The sequence below is a fragment of the Hyperolius riggenbachi genome, chromosome 3, assembly GCF_040937935.1.
Source record: "Hyperolius riggenbachi isolate aHypRig1 chromosome 3, aHypRig1.pri, whole genome shotgun sequence".
In the NCBI taxonomy this organism is placed as follows: domain Eukaryota; kingdom Metazoa; phylum Chordata; class Amphibia; order Anura; family Hyperoliidae; genus Hyperolius; species Hyperolius riggenbachi.
The window spans coordinates 268,039,753-268,061,068 of NC_090648.1; the positions used below are offsets into that span (position 1 = coordinate 268,039,753).

Sequence of the window (21,316 nt, forward strand, 5' to 3'; positions counted from 1 at the left end):
GGCATCAAGTGAGTAGTTTAAGTGCAGGAGTGCACCACTGTAGTCATAAGTGGCTTTTCTCTGCTTGGGTAAATTTTGGCTTTAAGCGCTGGATTATCATTGTGGGGAAGTTAGTGTTAGGCATATATAAGGGGAAGGTTATTGCTAGGAGTAGGTAGAGGAGGGTAGTGTTAGGCGTAGATGGGGAGAGGTGAGAATTTGGTGACATTGGGGAATAGTACAATATTGGTATAAACACCGATATTCTACTGTCGGGTAGGAAATAGAATAGATCTGTAAAATTACTGATATTTTAATATCCGCATTTCCTCTGACCCATTTTAATAGACTCCCATTTTACTTGTACAAATATAAAAGTTGTATGCTTTTTTCAATAGTTCTGTAATATTTACAAGGATCTCCTCTGAGTATATTTTCTGTATCAGCCTTGGTGTTCCTGTAAGGCTAACAATGTGATTGCAGTCTCAAAAGTCCTGTACACATGCTAGATTAAAGTTGGCTGAGGTCACCGATAACAACCGCCTATACCAATATTACGGCATGTGTACAGTGACCACCGTATCGGCCTTTGCTTGGCTGAGTTGATCCGCCTAGCGGGTTGCTTGGTGGATCAACTCAGCCAAGCGAAGGCCAATACCTTTGTTGGCACTGCTCACCCCACCCACTGTGTGACATCCTATCTGATACTAGCACCCTTGCATTTTATTAAGTGCAGTTGAGGTTGGTGAACAACTGTGTGTTAGCAAAGTGCTTGAGTGTTCACATCAATTCTCACAAGGTGTAAACGTTTATCATTGCTGCTAGCTGTAAGTAGCCGGCCGAGGCTGAGATTTACCTTGCAAGGGAGATATTGGCAATATGTCTGCTGTGCCATAAAATGAATCCTTTGGAAATATGACTATTTGGAACAAGGAATCTATTCTTACCAACGTCCATTCCCACCAGGCTGTTGCGTTTTAGGGGACATTATAGGTCACATAACGTGCCCCTAACGCAAAGCCTGGTGGTGCTGGAGGAGGACGCTACCAAGAACTGCGTTATGCAGCTCTTGGTGCGCCTTTTTTGTGGTGTGGGATGCGGAGACCACGTGATCCGCATCACGTGGTCCCGCCAGCCAATCGCCGCACAGAGCGGCCGCTCCAGGAAGTAAACCCTGCACGTCACAGTGCAGTGAATATTAATTAGCCATGTGGCTGGCCGCGGAGGAGGGGGGGGGGGGCCTCCTCCTCCAAAATCACTGAGCATGTGCAAACAGTCTAACGTGGCTTAGCCGTGTATAATGCACAGCATGCGGCACTTTCTTTTAACTTGCTGCGTTACAGTGTAACGCAACGTGGGCACTGTGAACAGCCCATTGATTTTTTTCATTGCTGTGCGGTGGGCTGCATACCACGTACCACTGTGAAAGCAGCCTTATTGTTCAATATGTTTGGCAGGGTAAATTGGTATAAAGATACCATATGACCTATTTGCTGGCTCATTCATTGAATGAATTGATTCAGCTGGTAGATCTGAACTTCCATGAATTAAAGAGCACCCAAACTGAGGGATCTGGAATCTGACATATCTGCTTCTTTTTAAACAGTATAGATTGCCTGGCTGTCCTTCTGATCTTCTGCCTTTAATTATTTCGGCAATAGACCCTGAACAAGCATGCAGATCAAATGTTTCTTTTTTTAAATCCGCCTTTATTAAAACATTAAAGGACCACATAACAATTATAGACCTCACATATCACAATCCACTATACAGCAGCCAGATAGTAGTACCCCATTCACGGGGAAAGACAGAGCATCTTATAATTGCACAACCATGCATTTCTCTTTACAAGTATATATCGTATATCATGAAATATAATTTGAGACATTAAAGGTACATCCTTCCCTCTGTTAGAGTAAAAGTAGATCTTATCCAACACACCCTTTTCCTGTATATTACCCATGCCCCCCCATTCATCCTTAACACCCTACTCCTAATATTCTATCCTGTATCATAGAGAATTCCAGATCAAATGTTTCTGACTGAAGACTAACAGGATTAGTTGACTGGTTGTTTCAGGTGTGTGATTCAGACACTACTGCAGCCACAGAGATCAGCAAGACAGCTAGGCAACTGATATTAAATGGAAACCGAGAGCCCAATATAGTGTAGTATGTCAGGATTGTTTGAGAAAATGATAAAGTGAGAGCAAGTATACTCACAAACATGGGTTACCGTTCAGGTAACCACTATAAAGGCAGGTGAGGAGATAAAGCCTGTCCTCACTCAGGGCTAAGAAGTCGCTCTCTGTAGATCAGGAAAAGGAGGTAGCACTCCCATCCACCAGGAGTGGATGCAATGTATTTGTAAGTAGAACAGAGGCGCCAGCAGGATAAAAATTCATAAAATTTTTAAAAAAGCTTGGAGGAAGTGGTGGGCTTGCCTCCCAAAAGCAGACAAGACGTCCTGTTATTGTATAAGTAAACACATTTATTATACGATACCCCCAGAGGAATTGCAACGCGTTTCGCAGGTCAAGCCCGCTTCATCAGGCAAACAAGGGGTTAACTGTTGACAAAAGCAAGAACAATAAATAATGGCTATACTGAAGGCTATACAGTTACTACAGGCTATGAACAAAATTTTACAGGCAGTATTGTTGGTATACAATATAGGTTCAAAGAAATATATACAGAGTGGTCTGTGTGCGTATTGTGATATTAGGGAGGAAGATGTAGCATGAGGAATGTTGGTGGGAGGTGGAAGGGCGAAAGGTTAATATAGGTGGTGAGGGGGGGGGGGGTTAATGAATAGGAGAGTGGCTGGGGCAATAATGAAACATAGGTAGTAAAAAGATTGAACAAGCAGAGGTATCAAAAGTACTGAAGGGTAGGGAGGAAAGCAGGGTATAAGGATAATAGGCTAAACATGAGCTAAAGAAAAATATTGCAGTCGGTAGATGTAAATAAACAGGACTTACCAGGGTATCTGTAGTAGCAGAAGTAGCGCCTCAGTGTCATGCTACTGACGCTGGTGCGCTATTTAAATGTATGGAAATGGAGGGAGAATTAATAAGGGGGCGTGGGCAAATGAGGGTGGGTGGGGTGGGTGTGCTGGCTAGAGGCTGGGCGTAGCCTGGGGGCTAATGATGGCCAATAAGAGGATGAGGTGAATCTCACCTCTGTGATGGGCGTGCTGTAGTGGAAGAGTGTGCAATGACACTGGCCGTGGGCGTGTTAGAGAGGGTGATGTGGCAGCTTGTGTACGTCGCTGACGAGTGACGTAATGATGCGGGCGCCGGTGGCTCAGAACGTAGTGCGCATGCGTCAGAGTCGACGCAGTACGCCTTGGGTGTAGGGCGCGCTGGGGGCCTGTATTGGTGATGCGCATGCGTCAAGTCGGACGCAGTACGCGTATGGTAGATAGTGCGTCTGTGCGTCAAGACGTAAAAAGGTGTATCTCTCTTGGGAGAGTGTAGCCATTTGTGAAGAGGGCAGGTTGCCCTCTCCACTCGTTAGTAGTAGTAATAAGGAAAACTTTTTAGCAGCTATAATAATAATAATAGATACTAGTATTGGTAGATATAAATGTGCAGATTTAGAACAAATACTTATTAGAAATTATAAAGCCTATAGGTACAACTAGATACAGTTGTCTATATGAAAATGGTGTTGTGCTGCCCTCCAGTGGTAGACTTGCATACAACATGATATATATTGTTCCATGCTGAATGGTCCATCGTGGAGGGAGCCATAATGTCCTATCTTATGAGATTGCATGGGTTAGACAGAAGTATCATAAAAATGTGACACATAAACAACAAAATATTATAATAAAATATTATGATACAATATAATATAATATAATATAATATGGCATAAGAGTCATGTCATAAGAGTAAATAGCTCAAGATCAGCATGAATATCCGTAACAACATGTATATATGTATAAAATGTACAAATATATTTTTTTATATATAAAAAAGCCCAATACAAGTCATTGACAAAATGACGGTAAAATGATAATAAAAAGGAAATAATAATAGAAAGAATCAGAAAAAACAGGGGTAAGAGAGAGCGACTGATAAAAAGAAAAACGGAGCGAGGATGTGTTTAGTAGATTTTTTCTAATACTTCATTCAACCCATCGGGGATAAGGGTTTTAAGAGTTTGGATCCAGTACATTTCATATTTTTTTAGAATTTCGAAGGCATTTGGAATTTTGACATCCACTGAGTCGATCAGCATGATGTTGAAGAAAGCCGGGTTGTGCTCGTGATGGGTGCTGAAGTGCCGTGATACACTGTGGAGAGGGAAGCAGTTGATGATGTTGCGTTTGTGTTGTCCAATTCTACAACGTGCGAGTTGAGTGGTTCTCCCCACATACTGGATGTTGCAGGGGCATGAGATAAGATAGATGACATATTTGGATTCACAGGACAGGTGAATCTTAATGGGGTAATTGATGCCCGTGGTGGTCGACGTGAAGGAGGTGCCTGATTGTAAAAATTGGCACGCTAGGCACCGGTTTTTCTTACAGGGGGAGCAGCCAGGCTCCTGTGGTAATGAAGTGGTGGGGGAAATTTGGTTGTTAACTGTGCGTAATTTGCTGGGTGCTATAAGATTGCGGAGATTTGGAGCTCTTCTGAAGGTGATTGATGGGGTTTTGGGTAGAAGGGGTCGCAAGTAGGGGTCCTGCATGAGGATATCCCATCTGTTCTTCAGTATATTGCGTATGGTAGTGTTTTGTGCATTGTAACGGGTAATAAATCTTGGTGGGTCTTTCTTGTTGGTCTGTGGGGGTACGTCGGGGTGTGGGTGGGAGTGTTCGGCTCTATGTTTGGCGTCTTTGATGAGTTTGCTAGGATACTGTCTGTCTATGAATTTTTTGGTAAGGACTTCAGATTGTAAGTTGAATTGCATGGGGTCCGTGCAGTTCCTGTGGATCCTTCTGTACTGACTATAGGGAGTATTGGTGATCCAAGGATGGTGGTGAAAACTATTGAAGTGTATGTAGTTGTTAGCGTCAACAGGTTTGAAGTATGTCTTTGTTTTGATGTGATTGGATTCGATATATAGTGTAAGGTCTAAAAATTCTATGGACTGGGAGTTATGGTGGAATGTGAACTGGAGTTTCGCTGGGTTAGAATTGAGATAACCGACAAATTTTGGGATGAGAAGGACATCACCCTTCCAGATAAAAATGAGGTCGTCTATGTAACGTTTGTAGAATATTATATTGTTGGCAAAGGGGTTATGTGAAGAAAATTTGAGTGATTCCAGAAGGCCCATGGTAAGGTTGGCGTATGAAGGGGCAAACGAACTCCCCATGGCCGTACCGCTGGTCTGGTGATAGATTTTATCGTTAAATGTAAAAATGTTATTATGGAGTATGAATTCTGCGCATTGGAGAAGGAATATTTGTTGTGCGGGGGGCATTAGTGGATTGGTGGCTAGGGCATGCTGTAGGGCTTGAAGGCCATAGGGGTGAGGTATATTTGTATACAAAGCTGTAACGTCGCATGTAAGCCAGACATAGTCGGTCTGCCAGGTGATGTCATGTAGGAGGTGGATGAGCTCTTGGGAATCTTTGAGATAAGATGGAAGGGATCGCACAAGTGGTTGCAGATGTTGATCGATGTATTTTGATAGATTGCAGGTAATCGAATTCATGCCTGAGATGATGGGTCTTCCTGGTGGTTTTGATAGATTTTTATGTATTTTTGGTAAGTAATAGAAGATGGGGGTCGTTGGTTGTGTATTGATAATAAAGTTCCTTTCATTTTTGGTGACTATATTTGACATGAAAGCTGTATTGATGAAGGATTTGAGGGTATTATTGAGGTCGATGAGAGGGTCAGTGGACAATGTTTCATAATGTTTTGGATTATTGAGGAGCCTGGCTGCTTCCTCCAAATAATCGGTGCGGTTAAGAATCACTATGCCTCCGCCTTTATCAGCTGGTTTGATGACTAAATTGGGGTTGGATTGTAGTTTTCTAAGGGCGGATGTTTCCTGGTGTGTAAGGTTGGGTTTGGGCACGGATTGAATATCTGATATATTCTGTATGTCTTTTAGAATGAGGGAATAAAATGTTTCTATGAAGCAGCCCTTGAAGGCTACTGGGTAGAATCTGGATCTTCCTTTTAACTGTGTCGTGATGTATTTTTCTAGATTGAGGTCAGGGAGAGAGACGGATGTAGTGGGTATGTTGTCATTGGTTGTGACAATAAGGGAGGTGTTGTCAGTGTGATCAGAGGATTTAAAGTTTTTCATGGCGAAGTGTCTTTTAAGAGTTAATTTGCGGATGTAGGTGTTCAAATCAGTAAAGAGTTCGAAGTTGTTAATTTGATTGGTGGGACAGAAGGAAAGACCTTTTTCAAGTAAAGTGGTTTCATGGGTGGTAAGGATATGGTCTGATAGGTTGAAAATGCATTTTGTAGTGGGTAGGGAGGGAACCGGTGGAGTTAAGTTTTGTTTCTTTTTCCTTTTCCCTTTCCCTCTACTTCCTCTTTTTCTAAATCTGATAGTTGTCGTTTGGCTTTGTTGGTGGGCTGGAGGAATCTCTTTTCTGACCTGGGGCTCGGAAGTAGATTTGCTAAAATGTTCTGAGATAGGGCTGAGGGGAGCTCTAAAAAAGAGGGAGATAGTGTTTGATTGGCCAAGTTTGAATCTAAGAGGGGCTGGTTGTCTGTATTGGAAGGCGAATGAATCTTGGTGTTGGTTTGTGCTGTGGGACCTTGATTGTTGTGGGTTGGGGAATCAATATTTTGGGACTGTGTCACAGGATGTAGTGTATAGTTGAGCGTTTCTGATTCGGAATCACAGAGGCTAATTTGTGAGAGGGAGGTTGGTGAGTTTGGGACTTCAGGAGGTGGTTTGACGGACTCTGGAGTATTGTTCTCCTGGGTATTTGAAGGTTCGGATAGAGTGGTTAGGGGACCATTTGGAATGAAGTTGAATTTGAGAGTGGACTGGTATTTAGTGAATGTTTTGTTGCTTATTCCAGTATGTGGGGAAGAAGCGGTAGATAATTTCTTACCCAGTTTTGTGCGTTGAGTTTTTGGTGTGGTGGGAGGGACCTTAGTGATGTCAAAGCTTTTTGGGGGAGGGGGCGTGCCTTGGAAGATTGTGGGTTTGGAAGGGATGTTTTCCCGTGGTGGGGGGATCGGGATGCTGGGTTGGGGTGTGGGTAGTGGGGGGCCTGTGTTGAACGTGTGAACTGTTAAATGGGGGTGTTGGGCCTGGGGGGTGGGAACTGGTTGTGTTTGGGATTTGGTTATAGGTGTGGGTGGGAGGGGTGGTGGTGGAAATGGCGGATATCGGAAAGGTGGTGGGGGGATGTTTAAACTCATAAGTGGTACTAATGGTGGTAATGTGGTGGGGTCGGGTGGTGGTGGTACGTTTGGTCCTATAGGTCGGGCATGGGGGGCGGGACGCAGCTTGCGTTCCCTCTCCCGATGCTCAGCGTATGCCAAACGGTCACGATTGAGTTTCTTCAGTTTAGCTTCTGTGGTGTCCAGTTCAAAACGTTTGACCCGCGTGGTTAAATTAGCCATCAGCGGTAGGTACTGGTTATTATTATGTGTAAAAGTAGGAAATTTCTACAATCTTTGATAATCGGTTGTAGTTCCTCGATCAATGTTTTTCTTTTGGCAATAATTCTCTCCATCATGCCTGCAGTACAGATTTCCAGGTAAATATACCAGTCTGTACTGAAGACAAGATCTTTGGGAAAGGCCGTGAGTGTTTTTATTCGAATGCCGTCGGGTGAGATCTTTTCGTCTATGTAGGTTTGCTGCATGGCAATGTCTGCTGCATGGAAGAATTCATCTTTCAGTGCGTTCTCAAGTTTCAGGAACGTGGGTTTCAAATCCGTGGGTGGGGCTGGCGGAACGGTGTCGGTGATGCTGGGATTCGGATCTTCAAGGGTGTGCGGGGTTCTTTTGAACTGGGCCAGAAGGTCATCTCTGTGTATGGATCTATTCTCGATGAAATTCATGATGGGGCTGCTATCGGTGTTGATGTTTGCCTGTTCGAAGAACTGGCCAAGCCAAGCTTGTAAGAGAGAAGTATCCTCTTATCCTAGCAAACTCATCAAAGACGCCAAACATAGAGCCGAACACTCCCACCCACACCCCGACGTACCCCCACAGACCAACAAGAAAGACCCACCAAGATTTATTACCAGTTACAATGCACAACACACTACCATACGCAATATACTGAAGAACAGATGGGATATCCTCATGCAGGACCCCTACTTGCGACCCCTTCTACCCAAAACCCCATCAATCACCTTCAGAAGAGCTCCAAATCTCCGCAATCTTATAGCACCCAGCAAATTACGCACAGTTAACAACCAAATTTCCCCCACCACTTCATTACCACAGGAGCCTGGCTGCTCCCCCTGTAAGAAAAACCGGTGCCTAGCGTGCCAATTTTTACAATCAGGCACCTCCTTCACGTCGACCACCACGGGCATCAATTACCCCATTAAGATTCACCTGTCCTGTGAATCCAAATATGTCATCTATCTTATCTCATGCCCCTGCAACATCCAGTATGTGGGGAGAACCACTCAACTCGCACGTTGTAGAATTGGACAACACAAACGCAACATCATCAACTGCTTCCCTCTCCACAGTGTATCACGGCACTTCAGCACCCATCACGAGCACAACCCGGCTTTCTTCAACATCATGCTGATCGACTCAGTGGATGTCAAAATTCCAAATGCCTTCGAAATTCTAAAAAAATATGAAATGCACGGGATCCAAACTCTTAAAACCCTTATCCCCGATGGGTTGAATGAAGTATTAGAAAAAATCTACTAAACACATCCTCGCTCCGTTTTTCTTTTTATCAGTCGCTCTCTCTTACCCCTGTTTTTTCTGATTCTTTCTATTATTATTTCCTTTTTATTATCATTTTACCGTCATTTTGTCAATGACTTGTATTGGGCTTTTTTATATATAAAAAAATATATTTGTACATTTTATACATATATACATGTTACGGATATTCATGCTGATCTTGAGCTATTTATTATATAAGAATTTTATATCCGCCGGTTTCCTACTACTATATGTCTTTTATCCTATTTTATTATTCTATTATTATTTTTATTATTTTCATTTATTATATTGCTCATAATACAGCCTGTACTCTTATGACATGACTCTTATGCCATATTATATTATATTATATTATATTGTATCATAATATTTTATTATAATATTTTGTTGTTTATGTGTCACATTTTTATGATACTTCTGTCTAACCCATGCAATCTCATAAGATAGGACATTATGGCTCCCTCCACGATGGACCATTCAGCATGGAACAATATATATCATGTTGTATGCAAGTCTACCACTGGAGGGCAGCACAACACCATTTTCATATAGACAACTGTATCTAGTTGTACCTATAGGCTTTATAATTTCTAATAAGTATTTGTTCTAAATCTGCACATTTATATCTACCAATACTAGTATCTATTATTATTATAGCTGCTAAAAAGTTTTCCTTATTACTACTACTAACGAGTGGAGAGGGCAACCTGCCCTCTTCACAAATGGCTACACTCTCCCAAGAGAGATACACCTTTTTACGTCTTGACGCACAGACGCACTATCTACCATACGCGTACTGCGTCCGACTTGACGCATGCGCATCACCAATACAGGCCCCCAGCGCGCCCTACACCCAAGGCGTACTGCGTCGACTCTGACGCATGCGCACTACGTTCTGAGCCACCGGCGCCCGCATCATTACGTCACTCGTCAGCGACGTACACAAGCTGCCACATCACCCTCTCTGACACGCCCACGGCCAGTGTCATTGCACACTCTTCCACTACAGCACGCCCATCACAGAGGTGAGATTCACCTCATCCTCTTATTGGCCATCATTAGCCCCCAGGCTACGCCCAGCCTCTAGCCAGCACACCCACCCCACCCACCCTCATTTGCCCACGCCCCCTTATTAATTCTCCCTCCATTTCCATACATTTAAATAGCGCACCAGCGTCAGTAGCATGACACTGAGGCGCTACTTCTGCTACTACAGATACCCTGGTAAGTCCTGTTTATTTACATCTACCGACTGCAATATTTTTCTTTAGCTCATGTTTAGCCTATTATCCTTATACCCTGCTTTCCTCCCTACCCTTCAGTACTTTTGATACCTCTGCTTGTTCAATCTTTTTACTACCTATGTTTTATTATTGCCCCAGCCACTCTCCTATTCATTAACCCCCCCCCCCCCCTCACCACCTATATTAACCTTTCGCCCTTCCACCTCCCACCAACATTCCTCATGTTACATCTTCCTCCCTAATATCACAATACGCACACAGACCACTCTGTATATATTTCTTTGAACCTATATTGTATACCAACAATACTGCCTGTAAAATTTTGTTCATAGCCTGTAGTAACTGTATAGCCTTCAGTATAGCCATTATTTATTGTTCTTGCTTTTGTCAACAGTTAACCCCTTGTTTGCCTGATGAAGCGGGCTTGACCTGCGAAACGCGTTGCAATTCCTCTGGGGGTATCGTATAATAAATGTGTTTACTTATACAATAACAGGACGTCTTGTCTGCTTTTGGGAGGCAAGCCCACCACTTCCTCCAAGCTTTTTTAAAAATTTTATGAATTTTTATCCTGCTGGCGCCTCTGTTCTACTTACAAAGGCAACTGATATTGTTTAAAAGGAAATGCGTATGACCCCCTCCATATCCCTCCAAGCTCAGGTGTCATTTAATGGGACTTAACCTCCCTGGCGGTTAATTTATTTTGCCAAATGGGCAAACATCCTTTTTTTTTTTTTATTTTTTTTTTGTTTCATATAAAGCTACCAGAGTGGTAGCTACATGAAACACCACTAGAGGGCGCATGCGGCCCTCTAGTGCGATCGTCGCCGGCATCAATAGCAAACAGGGGAGCGCGTATATAACGCGTTCCCCTGTTTGGCTTCTCCTGTCGCCATGGCGACGATCGGAATGACATCATGGATGTCAGCTGACGTCAGGCGCACTCGATCCAGCCCATAGCGCTGCCTGGAATAGCGCTGCCCGGAACTCATTGGTCCAGGCAGCGCAGGGCTCTGGCGGGGGGGGCCTCTTCCGCCGCTGCGTGCGGGCGATCGCCGCAGAGCGGCGGCGATCGAGTTGTGCGCGCGGCTAGCAAAGTGCTGGCTGCGCGCACAGCACTTTGAATGGGGCGAATCGCCCCAACAGAGCCTGAGAAATCCTCCTGCGTGGCATAGCCCGAGCTGAGCTCGGGCTTACCGCCAGGGAGGTTAATGCACACAATGTCCTGGTTTACTAGAACAGATTTGCTCATTGCTAATGTTACTCTGCTCTCTCACACATTCCCTCACATTGTGCTGCTTGCATTTTCTGTCTACTTTGTATCCTTAAGGCCCGGTTCACATTGGCGTTCGCTGTCCAGATTCGATGGGCCAGATCTGGACCGTATACTGTACAAACGGAACGGACATTCGGCATAGCAATGCAAAGTCTATGCGACCGTACACACGCGTCCGTTCCGTACGGACCTGAGCCGGATCCGGACTCCGGACACTTTTCCAACATGCGCTATTTTTAAGGTCCGGATCATCTGGCCGACGCACCCAGACCGGAGCCTGACTGCACTGTCTGGCAATAGAAACCAATGTGAAACGGAAAGCACGGAACACACTGGCTATAAAATCCGGACGTTCTACCCCACTTCCTATGCGTTTTCTAGCGGCCATTTTGGATGGGGACACATGGGCACAGCATTTCTGGAGTGGAGCAGCAGTGACTTTGTGCTGAAGCTGTTTGGCAGTATATGTCGGACGTGGAGGTGAGGCCCTACACAGCGGAGGACCTGATTCTACATGTGCACCTTCTGCTGACCTCCCAGACCCCAGGAATTTATATAGTGTGTATATCTCTTTAAAAAAATGGATCCGGATCGCAGCCGTATTCATACCTGATTGAAAACGTATGCAAACGGTCCACACCGGACATCCGGTCCGTTTTTCCCAAAAACGCAAGTGTGAACGGGGCCTTAGTAGAAGCTGATGATGAGGAGCTGCTATAACTACAGCAGGAAATCTCATCATTCTGCTACTCCCACTCCAAGGATTGCTTACATTGCCATAAAATCTCACACATATGTTTACTGAGTGCTATTGATGGCCACTTGTACTTCTCAGCACCCACCAGCCTTTTCTCTCTCCTTTTTACCAGCTTATCTCCTGTCTTTATCCTCTGACCTTCAATTCTAATGGATCCTCCACTTTCACTACCCACAGTACTAACTTCTCAGAGCTACATATATACATAGACACACGTACACACACTGCAGTCCTGACAAGGATAACCGTTCATGGCCTATATCTTCCTTACTTGTTTGGACTTTGGCCTTCAATAATATTTAGGGATTATTATATACAGTGAAACTAAAATAGAAAACCTGATCCCAAGAAATGACTTAATTCGCTGAAGAATTTTTTGTGCTATGCAGCCTCCTGACAGAATTATTGCCTACAGCACTGTGCTTGTTGTCAGACTTAGAAATGTAAAAGAATCCTTCTCTTCCTTCAGTCTCATGAAGCATGTGCATCCATCTTAGCTCTTTTGAAGGGAACAAGATCTTAACATTATTATTGTCTTTTCAACGTTAAAGGACCACTATCGCAAATCATTTCATTTTCAATTACCTCACAGTAGATATAGATATATCAAGTATACAGAAGCCTTACTGTGTCTTTTTTTTTTTTTTTTTCCATAGCCCTTTTATTTACCACATATCACTGTAGCCTGTGTCCATCAGTCCCTGAAGTAACGCTGACGGACTTTTGTAACTAAAAAGTAATAGCAGGGGGAGCCTTGTCAGGTATTGAAAAAAACAAACAGTTGGTTTAGCCCTTCCCTATCTAACTGCTAAAACTGTACAATGCGGGCTCACCTGTTGCCCGTCTTCCCCCATAATCAGCTGTTACCCCAGAAGGACAACCGCACTGAGGCATCCCGCAGGCATTGAGGGAGGCAGCTGTCAGCGCAATGAGCCGCTCTCGCTCTCCATCCAATTGCCGTGGGGCTGCCAGTGATGAGGTGCGAGTAATAAGTTGCTTTATAATGAGCCGGTGTGGTGCTCCTCTCCATTCATGGAGTAATGACCTGCTTTGTAATGCAGCATTTGCAGAATTTTCATAGTCCTGTATCAATGCATTATTTGAATCTCATTGACCTTCCCTATTCCGTAACCACACATCTGACTTCCTAGGTTACTACCGACTTGACCACATTTAAAAAATATTTTATCTTCTCACTAGTATTTAAATTTTAGTACATTTATGCATTCATCAAGGCCAACCAAAAATGTTTGGCTTCAAGTGTGCCAGAGACTACTTTTTAGTTACAAAAGTCAGCGTTACTTCAGGGACTGACGGACACAGGCTACAGTAATATATGGTAAATAAAAGGGCCATGACAAAAAATGTAAAAAAGACACCGTAAGGCTTCTGTATACTTGATATATCTACTGTGAGGTAATTGAAAATGAAATGACTTGCAATAGTGGTCCTTTAACTGAGATGGTTCAAACATGCAAAAAAAAAAAGTGCAAAAATGCAACACAGGATTCTAAATGCTATGGTGAGGTATTTTTTGATTGCAGCAGTCATAATTTCAAACCTGTTTTATTATATGCATTAATTGTAATACAGTGTCTATCAGTAGTTTTTCTGGGTTGTTAATGTATCTTTTAACCTATTTTCAGGATGGTTTTTGTTCACGCTGGGACAAAGAGCAAGAATCGGTGGTCTGTGTGACCGCTGGTATGTTGTGGATAAAGACGTGAGTACAGGAGATGTGTTTGTGGTAAGTAAGGACTTCGCATTTGTTGTTGTGAAATTTACTAGCCTGTAATGTACAGTCTGAAAACAGATTTCCAGTATGCTACATCTGAGTGGTGTAGCTCAATCCCTCCTTGCCAGGATTCTATAGGTTCCTTTTCAAGCTGCATACATTTGCATGCTAAATTTGCATAATCCTGTATCAATGCATTATTTGAATCTCATTGTCCATCCCTATTCAGTAACCACACATCTGACTTCCTACTGTTGACTTGAAGACATTTAAAAAATATTTTATCTTCTCAGTATTATTTGAATTTTAGTACATTTATGCATTTATCAAGGCCAACCAAAAATGTTTGGCTTCAAGTGTACCAGAGAGACACCCCCCCCAAAGAAAAAAGTTTTACCTGAGGCTTCCTCCAGCCCCGTGCGCACGGATCGCTCCCACGCCGCCGTATAAATTTTTTGTTTTTTTTAGATCTCTGGTTTCCTTTAAGCCCTGAAAGTAATGTTGCTTTAATTTTATTTAGGCTCCCAATACAGATCACCCTGCTTTGTACAGAGACCTCCTGCGAACTGATCGTGTACACTGGATTTCTGAAGACCCTCCGGGAGAGTTGGTGGCTGACAAAATGATGGAATGTTATTTCAGGTTTCAGCACCAGATGGAGCTAAGTGAGTGCTAGTTTTGTATGTGAACTTTATTAGCAGGGAAAAGACAGAATGACAGCTTGGTACATTCATGTATAATATGAATTCTCTGCCCAAAATGAAGAAATCTGCAAGTAGAATACAGCAGTGTTTGTCAAACCTGAAATATATGTTTGCTTTTCAAGAAGGTTGTTAATTTAATCTGTTATGGCAAAAAAGAGTGAATTAACGCATTCGCGTTCCGGCGTTTTCACTTGAGAAATGTTCACCTCCCATTCATTAGCCTATAACTTTATCACTACTTATCACAATGAACTGATCTATATCTTGTTTTTTCCGCCACCAATTAAGCTTTCTTTGGGGTGTACATTTTGCTAAGAGCCACTTTACTGTAAATGCATTTTTACAGGAAGAATAAGAAAAAAATGGAAAAAATCATTATTTCTCAGTTTTCAGCCATTATAGTTTTAAAATAATACATGCCTCCATAATTAAAACTCACGTATTGTATTTGCCCATTTGTCCCGGTTATTACACCGTTAAAATTATGTCCCTATCACAATGTATGGCGACAATATTTTATTTGGAAATAAAGGTGCATTTTTTCCGTTTTGCATCTATCACTATTTACAAGTTTAAAATAAAAAATATATAGAAATATTTCATCTTTACATTGATATTTAAAAAGTTTAGACCCTTAGGTAAATATTTACATGTTTGTTTGTTTTTTTATTGTAATGTTTTTTGTTTTTTTTATATTAAACATTTTATTTGGGTATTTTTGGGAGGGTGGGATGTAAACTATAGTTTTATAATGTGGTGTTTAAATTTTTTTTTACTTTTAGTTGTAGTTTTACTTTTTGGCCACAAGATGGCGGCCATGAGTTTGTTTACATGACGTCACTCTAAGCGTAACACACGCTTAGAGTGACGCAGGGGGGAGGCAACGGCCAGAAAAAGCACAGCTTCCGAGAGAAGCTGTCGCTTTTTCAGAGGGGGAGAGGAATCCGTTGGGCACCATAGCTCAATACATTGATTCCGTGGCTACCGAATCCGCGGCCGGGAATGCGCGTGCACATGCGCGATCGGCCGCGGGAGCACGCGGTAGCGCGCATGGTTCCTGGACGTAGTTTCTACGTCCAGGAACCAAAATAGGTTAAATAAAAAATGTAAAACAGTTTAAAAAAAAAAAATGCTATGTGTGAAGCTCTCAACTACCACATGAAGGGAGATTGAAATGTTTCTTCCTTAACTTGCTAGGAAAATGACATGTCCTATACTAGAGGATGACAGAATTGTATATACACTCTCACTTGCTAAAAAAGGCCCTTCCACTGGCATAATTACCCTTTAGGAAAAAGTGAAGTATTGTTAATCCACGTCAGTCAAAAAGTGAACATATCCCTATTAATCCTTTGATTAGATGGAACTCTTCAAGCCTGTACCTGTCATTGGCAACCATTGACAAGATACAACTCATTGAGGCTGTAAAATGTTAAAAGGAGCTAATTTCAGCGTTAGCCACCACACGCTCTTTTAAACTACAATGAGCTACTTTCATACTCTATTTAGGGGTGATCTGGTTGGTTCTTCAGCCACCTGACCACTCCTATAATCTGTGCAAAAGTTACATGTGGAAGATATCCAATTAGCTCAGTAATTTAATCATTTTAAGAGATTGTTCTCTGAAGAGCTGGTTTATCAAAGGGTTTTCAAAGAGCTTGAACAAAGATCGAGCATTTTCCTACAACAACCAACCAGGTCATATCAGGTATTGATGTTAAATGAAACAAGGATTCTGACTGGTTTCATCAGACAACTAAAACCTGATTGCCTGCTATGGCCAGGTGCCCCTTTTTGCTCTAGTTTTCTGTACATAAATAGATCCGTGAACCTATTGATGGAGCAGTTGAATGTATATGCAAGGTGTCTGCCATTAGCTTGTTTGTGGACACATGTATAAATGTTTTGCTATATACATTCTTGGGACACTTGATCATTATGCTGTTGCTGTATGTTCCTGGGAAATGCACTGACTAACAGATTTTGTTACATAGCTCAGAAATAATGTTTGAGGCTTTTATTCCCAGTAGTGTATTTGCAATGGGTGACATTTATCAAGAGTTTATGAGACAAAATAGTGGTAGGTTTTTAGAAATCCGTGCAGAACTGTCTCAGACATCTTAAGAAATCACCAAATAGTGCAGTTTCCTTCTTAAAGGGAACCAAAGACGTTGGGGGAAGGCTTGTATACATACCTGGGGCTTCCTCCAGCCCCATACGCACGGATCGCTCCCACGCCGCCGTCCTCTGCTGCCTGGATCCGCCGGTACCGGGTCCCGTCATTGACGCGAGTCAGCCAGTCGGCCGGCAGACGCGGCCAATTGTCCGCATCACACGGGGCTCCCTCCTTATACGTACGCATGAGGCTGCCTACTGCGCAGCCTCATGCGTACGGGTATGGAGGGAGCCCCTGTGATGCGGACAATTGGCCGCGTCCGCCGGAAGTGACGGGACCCGGTACTGCCGATACAGGAAGCGGAGGATGGCGGCGTGGGAGCGATCCAGGCTTATGGGGCTGGAAGAAGCCCCAGGTATGTATAAAAGCTTGTTCTATTTTTTATTACCATTCCTCTCTGGTTCCCTTTAAACTGTTATGAATAGGAGTAGTTAGGAGGTCTTTCAGACAGTGCAGTATGAGGGAAATTGCTGTTGTTGAGGTAACCAATACATCTACTGTATTTCATCAATGCCCAGCACTGGAAGGGTTAAGCACAGAACAGCTTCACGGGACACCTGGCAGCAGGGGGGAGGGAGAGGGGGCACTTCACAAAACATGCTTAGCCTGCACTGCTGCACTATCTGTAGAACTGCTATTACACACTTTTTAATCTGTGGCAGTTTAGGAATGAATTTGCACTTTTCTAAAGGGAACACAAGGTGAGAGAGATATGGAGGCTGCCATACTTTTTTTTTCCTTTTAAGCAATACCAGTTGCCTGGCAGTCCTCCTGATCCTCTGCCTCCAATACTTTTAGCCATAGACCCTGAACAAGCATGCAACAGATCAGGTACACTGACTCAGCTGACTCAGGTTTTACTGGATTAGCCATATGCTTGTTCCAGGCTTTTGACTCAGACACTACTTACGCCAGAAGATCAACAGGGCTGCCTGGCTACATGCATTGTTTACAAGGATATAAATATGGCAGCCTCCATATCCCTCTCACCTCAGGTATCCTTTAACTTCTTGCCGACCAGTTAACTCCGATGGGCATGGCCACGGCGGCAGCCCCAGGACTGCCTAACGCCAATTGGCGTAAAGTCCTGGGGCTCTGTTTTGCAGGAAATCGCGCACAGGCTGCGTGCGCATCTCCTGCTCGGGGGGGGCGGAGCTCCGCCCCGCCTTCAGTCTCCGAACGGCCATTGCCGCTCGGGAGACTGTAAAGACGGGAAAACCGCAGTGTATTTACAAGTACAGCGCTGCGATCAGCAGCAGCGCTGTACTGGGGACAGCCGTGTGACATGGTTGTCCCCCTGGGGGACAAGAGAGCGATCGGCTCTCATAGGCAGAAGCCTATGACAGCCGATCGCCGTGATTGGCCGGCTGGGGGGAGGGAGGGATTTGAAAATATATATATATATATATATATATATATATATATATATATATATATATATATATATATATATAAATACATAGGAAAAGTAATAAGAAAATAAAGATGTAAATATTTATTTAAAAAATAAACAACTTGGGGGCGATCAGACCCCACCAACAGAGAGGTCTGTTGGTGGAAAAAAAGGGGGGGGGGAATCACTCATGTGCTGTGTTGTGCGGCCCTGCAGCTTGGCCTTAAAGCTGCAGTGGCCATTTTATTGAAAATGTGCCTGGTCTTTAGGGGGTTTACCACTGTGTTCCTCAAGTGGTTAACTGTAGTGCTGTTCTAGAAATCCACACCAAACTGCTGCTATTATCTAGGACAGTGCTGTTCACTGCTGCGGCCCCGCTGCTGCCTGCTCCATGCAGTGGCTGGCTACAAAGCCCCCCCGAGTCCCCAGAGCGGAGAGGACTTTTTTTTTTTTATACCCCTTTCCCTCATGCTGCCGCTGCTGAAATGTTAACAGCCCCCTCTCGTTCTCCCTCGTGCTGCTGCCGGCCGGCCCTCCACCATGTGGTTTGGAAAAAAAAACGTCCCTCCGTGCCCGCGAAGTTGGACAGCACTGATCTAGGATTTAATACGTTTCTTATTATCATGCAGAACAGTTACCACTGCTGGTTAGAACTGTTTAAGAAGAACTGTCGGTAATACTTTGATAAATATGGCCCAATGTCCTGAGAAGGTAAAGAAGGTATTGTAGGATTGTTCATGGCAATGGATCTTAGACCTAACAGGTACTATGCATGAGTATAAAACCTGGCTGACTTTCCTCCCCTTTGCCACGTATCCATTGATCAATGGTATTATGTTGTTCACTATGGGGGTCAGAAGTGGAGGTAAAATATTTTAGTTAGGGAAATATATAATTTATTAATTTTTTTTACATGAATAGAAGTATAAATAAATACTTGCCTTCAGTGGTTTCCTGCTTTTTGTTGTCAAGTAGTGCAGCATTGGCAGCGAGCAATGCCAGCCTGGCACGTTCACCTCCCTACACAGTGTAAATGGCAGAACCTTGCTGATTAGTTGCTAGTTCTTACTAATGATCATTTAAAATGAATAAATCATATAAAATAAAGGCTACAAATGAAAAATGTTTTCTTGCAGTTTAGTAACAGACTTTCCCCTGTGTTTCAGTACCATGTGTGTTGACACTAAACCAAGATGGCACAGTTTGGGTTACACTAGCAATGCCAATAAGAGCCTTGACACCAGGACAGGTGAGTAAAGACAAACGTCAATGACAGCTTGTAGATGAGCAGACCTATTCATGGAGGCAGCTCTCAGAGATAAGCCATAAATAAGAAACACCGAGAGCCCAATATAGTGTAGTATGTATTGGAAACCGTGGATAAATGTAAGTGTGAGATGAATATACTCACAAACATGGGTTACCTCTTAGGTAGCCACTGTAGATGCAGGTGAGGAGATTAGACCTGTCCTCACTCAGGATTAAGATGTCGCTCTCTGTAGATCAGGAAAGTAGAGGTAGGTCACCCCTCCACCAGGGGTGGACACAGTATTATCGTAAGAGAACAGAGGCGCCAGCAGGATAAAAGGTAATAAAAAATTTAAAATTTGCTGGGAGGCAGTGGTGGACTTACCTCCGGAAAGCAGACTCAAAATACTGTCTGAATTAAACAAATAAATGTATTATTGGTACCCCAAAAGATGCAACGCGTTTCGCAGGCACAGCCCGCTTCATCAGGCAATAAGATAGGGGACAAACAGTAGCTCCTCAGTAGCACGAATAGCGCCTCTGTTCTCTCTGACTCAGAGATAAGCCAGCTACATACTACACAATATGTTTCCTCTACTAGACATTTGATATGGACAGTGACTCTAACAAAGAAATGATTTTAAAAAGTCACTCAAGTAAATCTGTAGTTTTTGTGGTGTACAAATGGTCTAGAGAACTTCCCATCTTCTTGTATGGGTTATTAGCTGTATAGAGTAGTCGTATTTTATGATGTATAGATGCAGAATAGGGGCAGCAGTCACAGTAGTTTCTAGTGGAATTGGTGCAGCCTTTTACATGAGAAGTCTTTCCTTCTCTGTACTCACAGCGTTTGTACTCTGGAGAATTAGCTTTATAGGTTGAAACAGTATACATGCCAGACATTTTCCAGCCTTTGTGTATTTTGTAGACTTTTTATTGTAACTTGTATCCTTAAGACATCTTTAAGTTTTTCAAACAATTACATTTGATTACCCTACCATCGTTTTTTCTTAACTTTTGTTTTTGTTGCTTATGTGCCAGTTTGCGGTATTCTACAAAGGAGAGGAATGCCTTGGAAGTGGGAAGATTCTGAGACTGGGACCTTCATTGTACACCTTACAACAGGGCCGAGAGAGAATGAAATCTGTGGCAGCGGCAAATGCGTCAACAGAGACTGTTAAAGATCTGGAGCCCCCATCCTGACTGCTGCAATATTCCTAGCTCATTGGAAGAGTTCAGTGAAATCTAAGCCAGCAAATTATGTCAGAACAAAAGCTTCCACTATCTCTTGCTTAATTAAAGGACAAGTTCTGACAGACTTCTGACTGGCATCCTACCTCTAAGGGTTTTTATAAACAATAATTGATTGTTTCTATGGACAATACATGACTTTCTACCTCTTTAAGATATTATTTCTAAAGAAGATTAAATTACTGTTGTACTTTTACTTGATAAACGTTAAGGATCTGGGAAGGTCTGGGGCTTTAGTGCAATATAAATATGATTTGCCACAGTTGTCTCTTATCAGCAATACTGTGTGACACACCAGTCACACTTCATGTCCTTGGGAAACACTGAATTGCCTATATTAGTATTCAAGATTAAGGTTTCGGCATCCAAAACATGTGTCTGGGAAATGTACCTGTGCAACTCTTTATAGAGTGTGGATTTTGAGGCCTAATAAGACCTGGGTGTGGCAGGGTTTGTCCCTTTGAGGAGAGGACAGACCAACTCCATCAGGAAGTTGGTGTAATTCTTTATCAGTCACTTTTGCACATAATCTGCAGCAGTGGTACACGGATGTAGTATGTCTACTGTTTGACTTGTACATTCTTTTTGTTTCAGTGAATGCTGTATTTTAAAGCCATGCTGAAAAAAAGTTACTCACCTATGTAGAGGAAAGGCTCTGTATCCCATAGAGCCTTCTCTGTCCTCTCTTTGTCCCTC

At 43.1% G+C, this 21,316-nt stretch overlaps 1 protein-coding gene across 1 annotated transcript in view; it reads left to right on the top strand.

Annotated features, from left to right (window-relative positions):
- The window catches only part of TRMU (tRNA mitochondrial 2-thiouridylase), a 58,943-nt gene extending 38,256 nt beyond the window's left edge, over positions 1 to 20,687 (top strand). Inside the window, exons 8-11 of the mRNA XM_068272692.1 lie at positions 13,760 to 13,860; positions 14,369 to 14,513; positions 19,288 to 19,370; positions 20,411 to 20,687. Coding sequence (XP_068128793.1) covers positions 13,760 to 13,860; positions 14,369 to 14,513; positions 19,288 to 19,370; positions 20,411 to 20,572 — 491 coding nt within the window. The 3' untranslated portion in view covers positions 20,573 to 20,687. The remainder of the gene's footprint in view (positions 1 to 13,759; positions 13,861 to 14,368; positions 14,514 to 19,287; positions 19,371 to 20,410) is intronic.
- Positions 20,688 to 21,316: the final 629 nt, after the last annotated feature.